The following is a 13,951-nucleotide window of genomic DNA, read 5'->3' on the forward strand; positions in this document are numbered from 1 at the left end:
TCATCTTATTGGCTAAGCATAATACAGTAATATATTTCCTAATGGCCTTATTTGGCATGCAGCATAACATATATGAAAAAAGAACAGACATGAAGAAGAGAAAAAAATGTATATTTTACAGCTTACAGGAAATAATGTAGGTGGGTGCTGCTCTGTAACAGCTGCGGTTTTGGCTTTGAAAAAAGTACCTTATTTCCTGTTCAGACACAGACAGATCAGCAACTGAAAATGTAACTGATATTACAAGTGTCTTAGAAGAAATGATATTACGAATGGAGTGCAGAAAAAATGATATTACGAATGGAGTGCAGAAAAAATACATCAGTGCATAACATTATAGATAATGTAAAATAAGTACATAGGTAAAGTGTGCAACACAAATAAGTGATGTTCCCTGACAATTCCCCTCTTTAGTCATAACAATGACTACTACTGGACTAACGTCTGGAGTGGAATGGGACATTTTTGTATGTGGTATTAGCAGGATGGTATCGACGATGTTGTCGATTTCGATTAGGTTGGTGTGGTAGAACCTGTAGGTATTGTGCACACTGGGAGATAGGGGTTGGGGGTGGCAGGCGTGTATGTTTAGCAATGCAGAAAACAACTATCTTAAAACAACAATAACAGAATAGTATAAACAAAGCAATGAAAACAATAAAGGTACCAATATTTTTTAGCCACTCAAGGAAGCCTAAGCCAGTGAAGAATTTATCCCAGGGGTTATCAATGCCTGAGTTTTTCTTTAATTCAATGGATAATTCTTCCAATTTCTTAATAGCAAGCGTTACTTTTCCAGTGGGACCTGTATTATCTGGTATGAATGTACAGCAAGACCCACCAGTTTGATCATCAATTACTTTACACACCCCTCCTTTCTCTGCTAAAAGCATGTCTAAGGCCATGCGGTTTTGGAATGTCATGTAAGAGGTTGGGCCGAGTTGCTCAGCAATGCCTTTAAGGGCATCTCTGGTATAATTAACAAAACGTTGTTGATTATAAAATATATAGTTTATCCAGTCTACATTTTTATTGGCAGTTATGATGGGGAAGATGGATTCAAATCCAGCTTTAACCTGGTCACGGGCCTTAAATTCATCTGGGACCCCCCTTGGGACCCGTATAGCGTCTATGTATACATGGGGGTCAAAACTACCTGGGATAGCCTTAGTCTGTCTCCGTGTACGATGAGAGGAGGTGCGGTGAGTGTGTATGTGTATGTCATCTACACCTAAAATGTGTAGAGGCATGATAACTTTTGCTAGAGCACATTCCCCAGACCATTGTCCCTCTAGCCTAATGCGGATTTTCATATCCCCGCAAATCCAATATATGTCACCGTGGATATAGATGTTACAGAAGGGACTGTGTGACCAACTTCACCCCTCTTTGGACTGGCAGTCGAGAATGCTACAGGTGTTACAGAAGGGACTTTATGAACACTTCACCCCTCTTTAGGCACAACTGTTGTCTGAGATGTCCTGGACTGGAGGTACAGATGTTTCAGAAGGGACTAAACAGCCAGCTTCACCCCTCTTTGGACAGAGCTTTACCCTAGATGCGTGGATCCAGATGGGCTCCTGGGCTGTGAGGATGGCAGTACGAGTGATGGCCACAACTTCGGTAGGTGGACCGTATGGGAAGCCTCCCTTCTTTGCTTTATTCAGCTGTCTGATGCACACTGTGTCTCCGACCTTGAAGCTGTGGGTTGGTTCCTGTGAGGGAAGAGGAAAACGAGAGGCCACATCACCATAGTTGCCATTCAAAACAGAGATTAATTCATGTACATATCGTTCCCTGATTAAATCTAAATCACCAGTGACTATGTGTGGGTTCCTGACCCAGGGGGTGGGGAACGGTCTACCCATTAAAATCTCAAAAGGAGACAGCTGAGTGGATTTGCTTGGGGACATTCGTACCTCAGCTAAGACTGCAGGTAAATGATCCTGCCATTTGACCCAATTCCCTCCCGTGGCCTTAAGGAGTTTTTCCTTAATGGTCCGGTTCATCCTTTCTACCACCCCTGAGCTCTGGGGGTGATATGGTATGTGAAACTTCCATTTTATCTGTAAGTGAGCTACCAATTCCTGCAATACCTTACTAACAAAAGCTGGGCCATTGTCTGAATTAATCTGCAGGGGGCAACCAAATCTGGGAATAACATCAGTGCAAAGGTGTTTCACTACTGTTTTTGCGTCTTCCCTGGTGGTAGGAAAGGCCTCAGGCCAGCGAGAAAATTGGTCAACTATGACCAGTAGGTAAAACTGTTTGGTTCCTGTTTTAGGTATGTGTGTGAAATCTATCTGCAGGTGGGTGAAAGGTGCGGATGGTGGTGTTAGGTGTTCATGTTTTGCAGGTTTATTGTTGTGTTTGGTTTGCAGACAAGTGATGCAACGGTTAATGTAAGATTGTACATGTAACTGTAGATTTTGTATGCAGAAGTAAGGTTTGATTAACTGTAGAGTGTTATGGATACTCAGGTGACTGACACCATGGGCTTGTGAAATAAAAATGGGTGCACTAGTTTCAGGGATACCAATGATTGTCCCACCTTTCCCCTCTTTCGAATAAAACCCTTGAGGGTTTAATTCGAGCTTCTGAGAGACCCAGTATTTGATATCAGTGACAGTGGCAAACTGCTGTAGTGACGATGTGAGTACATCGTCGACCAGAGAGGGTGCCACGAGCATGGGATAAACACTGTCTTGCAATGGAGAGATCTTAGCTGCTTGTTTGGCTACTGTGTCAGCTAATGCATTACCCCTAGCAATAGGATTGTTAAGGTTAGTATGTGCTCGGCAGTGTATGACAGCAATTTCTTTTGGGAGCAGGATGGCTTTTAAGAGTTCTGTGATAAGTGTGGTGTGACTGATGCTTTTACCGTCGGCAGACTTGAAACCTCTTTGTTTCCAAATCATGCCGAAATCATCTACCACTCCAAAGGCATATCTGGAGTCGGTATAGATATTTACAGAGGCATCAGCAAAAAGTTCACAGGCTTGAGTGAGAGCTATTTTAACAAAAGACTGTCTGTTGGTGTCATACACCCTAACATAGTCTGATTCTTTAATACAGCCATTCCATCCCCGGAGGATAAGCCTCCTTCCTCTGCCCAACATTTAAAAAATCTTTTAGCAAAGTCTAAAATTGCCTCGCCAGGTTTTTGCTTGCATGCTAAAACTGCACTCATAGATTGCTGTGTCTTACTACAGCGTTTTATTTCAGTTTCTAATTCTGTCCACATGGTTGCCCTAGTCACTGGGTTTGCTAAACCATATGAAGTGACTGAGGTACTTGTGTCATTGGTATGTATTGTAGGAACTTTAGTCCAATCCCATTCATCATTTTCGTGATAATTATACAATTTATCAATTATCATTTTAATGTCAGTTTGTGTATACATGGCTCCCTGTAAATATCGTTTAAGGTGAAGGATACAGGCAGCAGGTTGTCTTAAAGGGTCGGGGCAGTCCCTGGTAATATCACTTAATTCACCTGCCGTGAGGGGTTTGATAATCATTTGGTCCCCAGCAATTAAATATGGCATAGTACTTATGGTACTGGTGCCAGAGATGCAGCGGGGGTCTGCCCAATTTGCATCTTCATGTTTTTGAATAGGTTGTGGTGTCCAAGGCATTAATTGTTGTTTGGTCTCATTGCGGACAGAGACGTCCGGAGACTCGGGAGTGTGAATTCCATGGACTGGCAAAGTTACATTCGGACGTGGGCGGTAGTCGGAGTCACTATATCTCCTTGGGCGAGTACTAACACGGCCAATAGATGTAACTACAAAATTTGGTGCTTCTCTTGCAGGCTCAATTCTATGAGGCTCCTGGACACTTACGTCATCAGGTGCCTCAGCCCCCTGTACATCTCCATGAAGTGGAGGGGGTGGACGTGTTCTGGTTGTATTGTAAGCCACGTTTAAATCATCGTCATTATAATTAGTAACACTTGGATATATTCCCGCATATGGCGGTGGCGCAGCCATAGGGGCAGTGGCTATTGTATCTGGGACATTTTTCAAATAGACTATTGGAGGAGGACGTAAAATAATTCTAGAAAGTTTAGATTTATCTATTTTACTGTGTCTATTATTACCACTGGATTTATATCTGTCACAATATTTTAACCAATACTCAGCAGCTTGTCTCATGTATTGCATGTCCCAATCGGGATCTCCTGTATACAAATCAAATGCTTTTTCATTTCCCAAACACAAACCTCTTAACATGTCTTTATGAAATTTACAATTACAACCACCCCTAGGAAATGCATTTCTTGGGTCTATATACTCTGTCCATCCAGTGACGTCATCTAAAAATGGGATGACCATTGCCCACCCTACATCCTCCTCTCTGGCCACATATTGTTTAAGTGTTTCTCCCTCAGTTTGGCTTTGTTTACTTTGACCGGTCCCCATGACCCCTGACCAGTAATAGCTTTACACACACACACAATCAAAGGGATTTAGCGTCTAATGGAGGCAAGTTCCGACTAGTCCGTCACCAACAACAGCTGTTTCATACACTGTTACATGTAGTCTTCAAAACTGCTAGCCAGGACGGAGTATCTTAGTACTTAAAGTCAGTTGTTGTCTCCACTAACTCATGCAATAGTAGACACAAGATGAACCTTATGTCCTTATAATAAAATAGCAGCAATGAAATATACAATGAAAATACAATAAGAAATGGTGAGCGATAGTGAACACAGGACACGAGTTGTGTCTATGTCCTCATAATAGAATCGCAATATTAAAATACAAACAGTATACAATATGAGTAGTACACAACATATAAGACAAATAATTTCATGATACATATGACTCAAATAACAGAACAATTACAATATGAAGCAAAAGTGCACATTCTATACAGGTGTCACCGTGCTATCGTTTATCCGTGTATCATTAGGCGGTGACTTTCGACACGGTAAACGGTGCGTCTTACACCTGCGTATATGTACTTATAATAGAGTTGCAATGACAAGACAAAACATAAATAGCAGCAATAAGGTACTGGTCTCAACCAAGACTACAGAGGGCCAAATTAAACCTTAAACCTAAACCTTAAATTCCGCGGAGGTCTCCCTAGACACTTTTTACCCACCCGGGTTCTACCAAAGACAAAAAAAATTCCCCAAATAACTGGATATCGATCTTAATGGGCCTTCTACAGGGCACAGAAATCAAGTCACAATATATAGACAAAATTACTCACCCTGTTGAAGGCTCTCGATCGATCCCACTTCTGATCACCAGACTGTTAGGAATTATCCCGGGGCAATATTGGAAGATGAGTCTTGGAGGAAAGCAGTGACCTTCTCGGACGTCCGGGGAAACAATTACCAAAATAACACACACAGGCAGGTTATCATTAGCAAATGTTCCGTTTATTCTGGGACCAAAAGCACAATATATAGACATGGATACATGTGGGCATTTCTGGTGCGTAACATCATCTTATTGGCTAAGCATAATACAGTAATATATTTCCTAATGGCCTTATTTGGCATGCAGCATAACATATATGAAAAAAGAACAGACATGAAGAAGAGAAAAAAATGTATATTTTACAGCTTACAGGAAATAATGTAGGTGGGTGCTGCTCTGTAACAGCTGCGGTTTTGGCTTTGAAAAAAGTACCTTATTTCCTGTTCAGACACAGACAGATCAGCAACTGAAAATGTAACTGATATTACAAGTGTCTTAGAAGAAATGATATTACGAATGGAGTGCAGAAAAAATGATATTATGAATGGAGTGCAGAAAAAATACATCAGTGCATAACATTATAGATAATGTAAAATAAGTACATAGGTAAAGTGTGCAACACAAATAAGTGATGTTCCCTGACAGTAGCTATATTAGGATTTATTTTACAGGTAAGTATTTATCTTTAAATAGGAATAATTTATTTAATAAGAGTTAATTAATTTCGTTAGATGTAAATTATATTTAACTTAGGGGGGTGTTAGTGTTAGGGTTAGACTTAGCTTTAGGGGTTAATACATTTATTAGAATAGCGGTGAGCTCCAGTCGGCAGATTAGGGGTTAATAATTGAAGTTAGGTGTCGGCGATGTTAGGGAGGGCAGATTAGGGGTTAATACTATTTATTATAGGGTTAGTGAGGCGGATTAGGGTTTAATAACTTTATTATAGTAGCGCTCAGGTCCGCTCGGCAGATTAGGGGTTAATAAGTGTAGGCAGGTGGAGGCGACATTAAGGAGGGCAGATTAGGGGTTAATAAATATAATATAGGGGTCGGCGGTGTTAGGGGCAGCAGATTAGGGGTACATAGCTATAATGTAGGTGGCGGCTCTTTGCGGTCGGCAGATTAGGGGTTAATTATTGTAGGTAGCTGGCTGCGACGTTGTGGGGGGCAGGTTAGGGGTTAATAAATATAATATAGGGGTCGGCGGTGTTAGGGGCAGCAGATTAGGGGTACATAAGTATAACGTAGGTGGCGGTCGGCAGATTAGGGGTTAAAAAAATTTAATCGAGTGGCGGCGATGTGGGGGGACCTCGGTTTAGGGGTGCATAGGTAGTTTATGGGTGTTAGTGTACTTTAGAGTACAGTAGTTAAGAGCTTTATAAACCGGCGGTAGCCCAGAAAGCTCTTAACTACTGACTTTTTTCTGCGGCTGGAGTTTTGTCGTTAGATTTCTAACGCTCACTTCAGCCACGACTCTAAATACCGGAGTTAGAAAAATCCCATTGAAAAGATAGGATACGCAATTGACGTAAGGGGATCTGCGGTATGGAAAAGTCGCGGCTGAAAAGTGAGCGTTAGACCCTTTTTTGAGTGACTCCAAATACCGGAGGTAGCCTAAAACCAGCGTTAGAAGCCTCTAACACTGGTTTTCACGGCTACCGCCAAACTCCAAATCTAGGCCTAAGTTAGTACTGCTGAGGTCCTGGGTAAGAGAAGGAATCCAATATTTAGCCTGGTGCTGGAGGTAGCTGGAGAGAGTAGGTATTCTGTGGCATGAGGGGCTCTGAAAAGGACCAAGGATCCATCAAGGAAGCTCTGTCAGACTTAAAGGGACAGTCAACACCAGAATTTTTGTTGTTTTAAAAGATAGATAATCCCTTAATTACCAATTCCCCAGTTTTGCATAACCAACACAGTTATAATAATACATATTTTACCTCTGTAATTAGCTTGTATCTAAGCCTCTGCAGACTGCCCCTTATTTCATTTCTTTTGACAGACTTGCATTTTAGCCAATCAGAGCTGACTCCATGGTAAATTCACGTGCATGAGCTCAATGTTATCTATATGAAACACGTGAACTAATGTGCTCTAGTGGTGAAAAACTATCAAAATGCATTTAGATTAGAGGCGGCCTTCAAGGTCTAAGAAATTAGCATATGAACCTCCTAGGTTTAGCTTTCAACTAAGAATACCAAGAGAACAAAGCAAAATAGGTGATAAAAGTAAATTGGAAAGTTATTTAAAATTACATGCCCTATTTCAATCATGTAAGTTTTTTTTGGACTTGACTGTCCCTTTAAGGGTCTATAGTTCAGACCTATGGATCACAGACAGATCGGTCAATCAGGAAACTTAAAGGGACAGTCTACACCTTAGTCATCTTAAAGTCTTACCTTAGATTCAGCTGCAAATAGCCTATTGTACCCCTTTCTATATCATGAGGCAGTAATGGCAAAAAAGTTATTTCAAAATGAATACTGTTTCTGGCCATTTTAAAATGGCTGCCAAACTCTGCCCACTGATGAGAGCCAGATCTGGGCTGTATATCAAAGGCTCACTAGTTGCAAAAGACTCACTAGTTGCACAATACTCACTAGTTGGATTCAACAAACTGTCAATGCTATTCAGCAGAGTGCTTAGATGCAGCCTCGATCGTGATGTCATCAGTGTGCTTGGTAACCATTTCAAAGTGACCAGAAACTATATTCATTTTAAAATAATGTTTTTACTGTTCCTGCTGCATGGTATAGAAAGGGGTGCAGGAGATTATTTGCAGCTTAATGTAAGGTAAGACTTTAAGATGACTAAGGTGTAGACTGTCCCTTTAAGTGAGTGTAGCTGAGACAAATTCATTAAAAATAGCTTATCTAAAATGGTAGCATTGCCAAGTCTGGAGAGATTTATTTTATTCAGGGAACAGCAGGGGTATAAAAAGCTTGAATCTTTTTCTATGGGGAATTAGGCAATAAAAACAGCATTTCCAAGGCTGCTGACCAACACCCAATAGGTAGTCTGGAAATTTGTCAGTCTTAGAAACAGCCAGAAACTTTGAGGCCTGATTGGCTAGTAAAAGAAATCAGGTCAGTATGGTTCCATTTAGCAAATCAAATGGGTGCATAACATCTATGGAAGTTAATAATCAGTTTGTCTAACTCAAGATCTCAACTGTTTTAACTCTGCTTTTACTCCACTCACAGCTATAGAGGTATGGGACTCAGTGGGTGTAGCAAGATGGTGCCATTACTTCATAATTGCCAGATGTACTAATTGACACACACATCCTGTTCTCTCAGATACCCAGCAGTTACATATGTACCTTTCTAAAATCATACTCACTGTATCAGTTGTACCTGAAAATGGCATATTATACTGGGCTTAACATTTGCTATCATGGCAACTGCTGTTTTTCCTGGTTCCTGCAATACAATATACAAATCATTTACCACATTACATGATTAGAGTGTTTGAACCAAATGGTTTGTGACAAGAGACCAGTGATTGGGGCTTCCATTACATTCCTTGACATTTTGGAAAGTTTGGAGTCAAAGGCTCTGAACTTGCATCAGTTGTAAATAAATGGCAAAGGAGAAGGAACTCTTCTGCTTTACTTTCCATCACTATCAGAGTCACCCCCTTGGGTTCAGATAACTCAGGATATCCTATCTACTACATACTACATTTTTCTACCACTACATATGCATGCTAATATCTTAAAATCATGTGGCTGGGAAGACTAAATTCAATGGCCTATTTTTTTCCTATAATTCATCATGGTAACATGTCAAGGCTAGATGTAAGTGTCACTTAGCTAATGGCCTAGATTCAATAAAACCCATTTATGAAAATATCTTTCTTTTTTATGCAAAACACTACAACTGCAAAAATTGTGCAATTCATAAATATTTGTAACCACCCTTCATCACAGCAGTGAGTTTGGGTTAAGCTCTATTATAATCAATGAAGCCAATTCTATCTTGTAAATATCCACTTCTCAGTTCCAAAGGGGAAGGTAAAAGCATCACAAAAATGCCTTCAAAACATTTCAGAACATTAAAGGGACAGCAAACACCAATTTTAATTTAACTGCATGTAATAGACACTACTATAAAGAATCATATGCACAGATACTGATCTAAAAATCCAGTATAAAACAGTTTAAAAACTTACTTAGAAGCTCCCAGTTTAACTCTGTTGAAAAGGTTAGCAGGAACACCCACTGCAAGTGGTTCTATAGCAAAAAAGCAATATGAAAAGCAAATGAAAAGACCCTGTACACAAACAGGAGCAAGCTGGAGTAGCTATACGTCAGTATTCTCCTAAAACTTTGGGGCTTGGTTGGGAGTCTGTAAATCAGTGCAATGTTATTTAAAAATAAGCAAAACTATACTTTAAAAAAAAAAAAAAACCTGCATAGGCTATATAAATGGATCAGCAAATAAGTTTTTCAAGAGAGGCAAGGGGCCCAAATTGAAAAAGAAGACTACATTTGTAGCACTCAAGGGGTTAATGTTAAAGTAAGATTAAATATTCTACTTGCTAAGCAAGTATGGGACAACACAGAGGCCCCTATTTAAAGGATTACTTTCTGTTATAATTTTTAAGCTAAACAACTAACATATTAAAGTTAATAAACATTAATTAAAACCTACTGACCTATATTTTCTCCAAAACGAAGTTTCATAACGTTATAAAAGTTAATCTTTTATTCGCCGATGATGTCACGTTATCCTGCCCACTATTTTGAGCACTGCATGTTCAAAATACTTAAACCAATAACTTGTGTTTACAGTAAAGCACCATTTTGAAACCTAGGTATTGTAAACGGATTGGTACAGAGCAAAGGATACCCACGGAGTGGGTTCGGAAACAATTCAATTTGCAGACAAGATTTCTGATATACGGTAGAGATATGTTAATGAAATGCTATTGATAAAAAGCGTATTTGGGGTAGTTAGTTAGTAACAGGCATAGAAAATATTTACTTACAGTGGCCCTTTAAGAAAGGTCTTGCGGACCTGATCCGACACTGCGGATCAGGTCCGCAAGACCTCGCTGAATGCGGAGAGCAATACGCTCTCCGTATTCAGCATTGCACCAGCAGCTCACAAGAGTTGCTGGTGCAACGCCGCCCCCTGCAGAATCGCGGCCAATCGGCTGCCAGCAGGGGGGTTGATTTCTGGCGATCTCTGTCCGCCTGCTCAGAGCAGGTGGACAGGGTTATGGAGCAGCAGTCTTTGCGACCGCTGCTTCATAACTGCTGTTTCTGGCGAGTCTGAAGACTCACCAGAAACACGGCCCGTCAAGCTCTTTTCGGAGCTTGATAGATAGGCCCCAGAGAAATTACTTGTCTTGGATGAATAATTACAACTCTTAGTATTAAAATAGAACTTTTATTAATTCAAATTTACACACAATAAAATAGGAAAATAAAGTTAAAAAGACACTCAGGAGTGTTTTTAACTTTATTTTCCTATTTTATTGTGTGTAAATTTGAATTAATAAAAGTTATATTTTAATACTAAGAGTTGTAATTATTCATCCAAGACAAGTAATTTCTCTGTGTTGTCCCATACTTGCTTAGCAAGTGGAATATGGAATCTTTCATTAACCCCTTGAGTGCTACAAATGTAATCTTCTTTTTTCAATTTGGGCCCCTTGCCTCTCTTGAAAAACCTATTTGCTAATAGATATCACAACACAGCACCTCCCAATCCCAATACATACTGTAAAACACAGTTCATTCAGACTACGGGATATATAGGGGTTTATTATACCTCTACTAGTAGTGCCATTGATTCTCCTTTTTATATAAATGGATCACCTACAAAACATTTATGCAAAGCAGTGTTAATTTCGTCAACTAAAACTAGACTAAAATGACTATAAAACTAAAGAAATTCTAATGACTAAAATACGACTAAAACTAAAATGACATTTTAGTCAAAAGACTATGACTAAAACTAAATCAAAATTTGCTGACAAAAACATTTTATGCAAGTTGTTATAATCAATCTCTGCTCTTTTGTAAAATTTACGAAACTTCATTTTATTAAATTTTAAGATAAAGACACGTTATATACCACAACAGTTAAATCTGTTAAATCTGTATTGCATGTTCAAACCTTAATACCATAAAAGAAAACAGGTTAATAAACCTTTACTCCAGGAGTTTATAATAAGTTTGGAAGTTCTAGAGCAGTGCTAATATTGTTGCCGAAACGTTTTTGAATCTGTGAACAATCAATTGATTCTTCCTATAGAAATAAGCATAAACCACAAATATGGGTTTAAGTTATGCTGTGCCTGTGCTAGGTGCAGAAACTTTTTGTTGTGTTGAGTTTCTTGATACTTGTTTTAATTATTAACAGAGAACTGTTAAAGTTTTTATATTGGGTAATATGTTCAATACAGCCAATACAGTTTTTTTTTTTATATATTTTAAAGTTGCACTTCTGTTTGTTTATGAAACTTGGTTTTATTTAATTTGAAGTTTAATAAAGATGTTATATATCACAACGGCTAAATCTGTGTCTGTATTGCATGTTTAAACCTTAATACCATAAATATTAACAGGTGTTATGTTTACTCCTGGAGTATGTAATCAGTTTGCAAATGATAGAGAAATGCTTAAATAATGCATTACACTTTAACTAAACCCCTTAGATTTTAGTTGACTAAAATCTACTGGAGATTCAGTCGACTAAAATGTATTGGAGATTCAGTCGACTAAAACTAGACTAAAACTAAAACAATTCAGATGACTAAAACTAAGACTAAATTGTCCGTTTAATAAAAAAAAAACTCCCACTATAAAACAATCTACTTTTAGAGATGCAAAAAAAAAAAAAAATAACTTAAAACAGTTACAGAGAAATAAGGAAAAAATATAAAATAAGACAAACTTGTCAGGATAAATAATTACCCAATAATGAGAGATACTTTACAGGGGAACTAGCGTTTTATGAATTCTTGTGCGGGGCCAAGATGTAGGTATAATATTCTAATGACACCATTTTGAATTTCCTGAAACTCTCCAGCCGTCCCCTCTCTCTAGTAAGACATCGTTACTAGTAATAGTAATTATTTACATAACCTGTTTTGCAAGAGTATTCCCAAAGCATTACATTATAATTATTATTTTTTCATGTTTCTTGTTTGATGCGTGAGATATGCAACAGGCAACAGGCATCTCACACAAATAAAAAGGAGCACCCACTAACCAAATGCTGCGAAATATCAGTGAAATAATTCTTAAAGGGGTATGAAACCCAAAAAAATAGTTTGTTATTCAGACAGAGCGTACAATTTTAAAATGGTTTCCAATTTACTTCTTTTATCGAATTTGCTTCATTTCCATGGTGTTCTTTGTTGAAGAGATACCTTGGTAGATGTTTAGAGCACTACATGACAGGAAATAGTGCTGCCACCTAGTGCTCTTGCAAATGGATAACATTCTTGCAAAAATGCTGCCAAATAGTGCTCCCGACACGTGCACGCCTCTAAACATATGTCCCTGATTTTAAACAAAAGATACAGAGAGAATGAAGAAAATCTGGTAATAAAAGTACATTTTTGTTTAGAATTGCATGCTTTATCTGAAAGAAAATGTTTGGGTTTCATATCCCTTAAATTAATTTTGAACAATATCTCATCTTTTAGGCAAGGCATTTTGACAACCTCATGAGTGTCTATGGATCTTGACCAATGTGTGATAATGACCTATTATGTAAACTGCTCTCTCTTAAAGGGATAGTCTAGTCAAAATTAAACTTTTATGATTCCAATAGTGCATGCAATTTTAAGCAACTTTCTAATTTACTCCTATTATCATTTTGTCTTCGTTCTCTTGGTATCTTTATTTGAAAAATCAAGAATGTAAGCCTAGGAGCTGGCCCATTTTTGGTTCAGCACCTTGGTAGTGCTTGTTGATTGGTGTCTTAATGTAGCCAGTAGCCCCCAATCAGCAAGCCCTACCTTGGTTCTGAACCCAAAATGGGCTGGCTTCTATGCTTACATTCTTGCTTTTTCAAATAAAGATACCAAGAGAACAAAGAAAATTTGATAGTAGGAGTAAATTAGAAAGTTGCTTAAAATTACATGCACTATCTGAATCATGAAAGTTTAATTTTGACTAGACTATCCCTTTAACTATCTAATTGTTAAAGGGACATTAAACACAAATTGTAATGCCTTACATGTTTACTTATGCATAATTAGAAAACTTTGTAATGCGGCTTCATTATTTATTTTGCTTTCTTTTTCACAATTTAACTGTAGTGTTTCCAGTACACCAAGTAAGCTGGACTTTAGAAACCTGACACCTGTATGTTGCACAGTGATTGCTTGTTATGTGCAAGAGTTTGTTTATATCTGCCACTAATTGGTTACTGTAAAGGAATTAATATAGTAACATAGTAGATGAGGTTGAAAAAAGACTGAAGTCCATCAAGTTCAACCTATACAAATCTAAAATACTTACAAGCTCCAGTTAATCTTAAATAATCCCACTAAAAGGTGACCCATTTAATACTAGCAATTTTATCTATGAATTTTGTTTATAGACAGAAATATATCCAAACCATTTTTAAATGTATCTAGGGTATTGGCATTGCCTCCTTTGGTAATGAGTTCCACAATTATATTGCTCTTAAAGTGAAAAAACGTTTCTGTTGCAGGAGATTAAATCTTCTTTCCTCCAACCTTAAATTGTGACCTCTTGTTACAAACAATT

The 13,951-nt window shown here is 38.2% G+C and overlaps 1 protein-coding gene across 1 annotated transcript in view; it reads right to left on the minus strand.

The window, feature by feature from the left end:
* Nucleotides 1–287: 287 nt before the first annotated feature.
* LOC128662745 (uncharacterized) overlaps nt 288–13,951 on the minus strand; it is a 35,946-nt gene continuing 22,282 nt past the window's right edge. The window contains exon 2 of the mRNA XM_053716673.1: nt 288–1,715. Within this exon, the coding sequence (XP_053572648.1) occupies nt 438–1,313 (876 nt within the window). The 5' untranslated portion in view covers nt 1,314–1,715 and the 3' untranslated portion in view covers nt 288–437. The remainder of the gene's footprint in view (nt 1,716–13,951) is intronic.

The sequence above is a fragment of the Bombina bombina genome, chromosome 6 (genome assembly GCF_027579735.1).
Source record: "Bombina bombina isolate aBomBom1 chromosome 6, aBomBom1.pri, whole genome shotgun sequence".
Taxonomy (NCBI): domain Eukaryota; kingdom Metazoa; phylum Chordata; class Amphibia; order Anura; family Bombinatoridae; genus Bombina; species Bombina bombina.